General features: G+C 37.1%; 1 protein-coding gene across 2 annotated transcripts in view; it reads left to right on the top strand.

The window, feature by feature from the left end:
* The window catches only part of AGO4 (argonaute RISC catalytic component 4), a 64,309-nt gene that overhangs the window by 26,081 nt on the left and 36,730 nt on the right, over positions 1-1,498 (top strand). For both annotated transcript variants that reach the window (XM_011955336.1, XM_011955335.1), the window contains exon 12: positions 381-540. In XM_011955336.1, the coding sequence (XP_011810726.1) occupies positions 381-540 (160 nt within the window). The remainder of the gene's footprint in view (positions 1-380; positions 541-1,498) is intronic.

Here is a 1,498-nt window from a genome sequence, read left to right as displayed (position 1 = left end):
AATAAAATAAAATTCAAAGAGCCGGTGTGTGTACTGAGAGGGAGGAGCTGGGAAGATTGATTATTTTGCTAAATCAGTCATGTGGGAAGAGGAGCATCAAGGAGCTGAGCAAGTCGTGGCAGGCAGTACAGAGAATAAAGGAAGCAGGCTGGCTGCAGGGCCTGCAGGAGGGAAAAAAGGAGAGAAGAGAGGGCGTATCCAAACACAGGGAAAAATTGCCCTGGGGGTTTAGCAGATAAAAGGAAGATACATGAGAAGCATCTAGCACAGTGTACAGTATATAGTAGGTTATAAAGTTAATGTGTGGGGTTTTTTTCCTTTTGCTTTTAGTAATTAGGAGACCATTTAAACATGTTAAAATTAATAAATTATTCTTGTAGCGGAGGTGAAACGTGTTGGAGATACCCTTCTAGGTATGGCCACACAATGTGTCCAAGTAAAAAATGTAGTGAAGACCTCACCTCAAACCCTTTCCAATCTTTGCCTGAAGATAAATGCAAAACTTGGAGGAATTAACAATGTGCTTGTGCCTCATCAAAGGTAAGATTCTGAATGCTTTCCCCACTTTTGTTTAAGATCTAACTTACATAATTTATGGGAAAACACACAAATATTATATATGCATCTAGATTACCTTTTCTCTTGTATATATATGTACCCATATACCCAACACCCAAATAAAGATACAGAACATTTCCAGCACCCCATCAGACTTCCTTATGGCCCCTCCAAATAGATAACCCCCACAGGTGACCACCATTCTGATGTCTATCAGTTATCTAGATTGCTTTTGCCCATTTTTGAGCTTCATATAAATGGAATCATACAGTATGTACTATTTTGTGTCAGTCTTCTTTTGCTCAACATTATGTCTGTGAGATTCATTTGTGCTGTTGCACTTAGGAGTAGTTTATTCTTTTTCATTGTTGTGTATGATTTCATTACATGAATAAACCACACAATTTTAATGTATTCTACCATTGATGGATATTTTCATACATTCATTATACAATTCTACATTTTTGGTGAACTGAAACACTCTTTCTTTTGTGTGGCATTCCAGGAGTGTAATTACTGAGTTACAGAAAATAGAGTTACAAAGAATACATATATTTACTATTAATAGATATAGTCAAATAGTTTTCCAAAGTGGTTGTACCAATTTACACTTACACTGAGAGTTCTAGTTGCTCTATATTCTTACCAACACTTGGTAGTATCAGTCCTTTTAATTTTAGCCATTTTGATTGGGGATAATAGTATCTCATTATAGTTTTAATTTGCATTCCCTTGATGAGTAATGATGTTAAACACATTTCCATGTGCTCATTAGCCATTTGGACATCTTCATTTGTTTTTTTTGTTTGTTTGTTTTGTTTTGAGATGGAGTCTCACTCTGTCACTCAGGCTAGAGTGCAATGGCACGATATCGGCTCACTGCAATCTCCATCTCCCGGATTCAAGCACATCTCCTGCCTCAGCCTCCCTAGTAGCTGGA

This window comes from Colobus angolensis, unplaced genomic scaffold (assembly GCF_000951035.1).
Source record: "Colobus angolensis palliatus isolate OR3802 unplaced genomic scaffold, Cang.pa_1.0 Scaffold4, whole genome shotgun sequence".
NCBI lineage: Eukaryota > Metazoa > Chordata > Mammalia > Primates > Cercopithecidae > Colobus > Colobus angolensis.
This window is presented reverse-complemented; position numbering and strand designations above follow the sequence as displayed.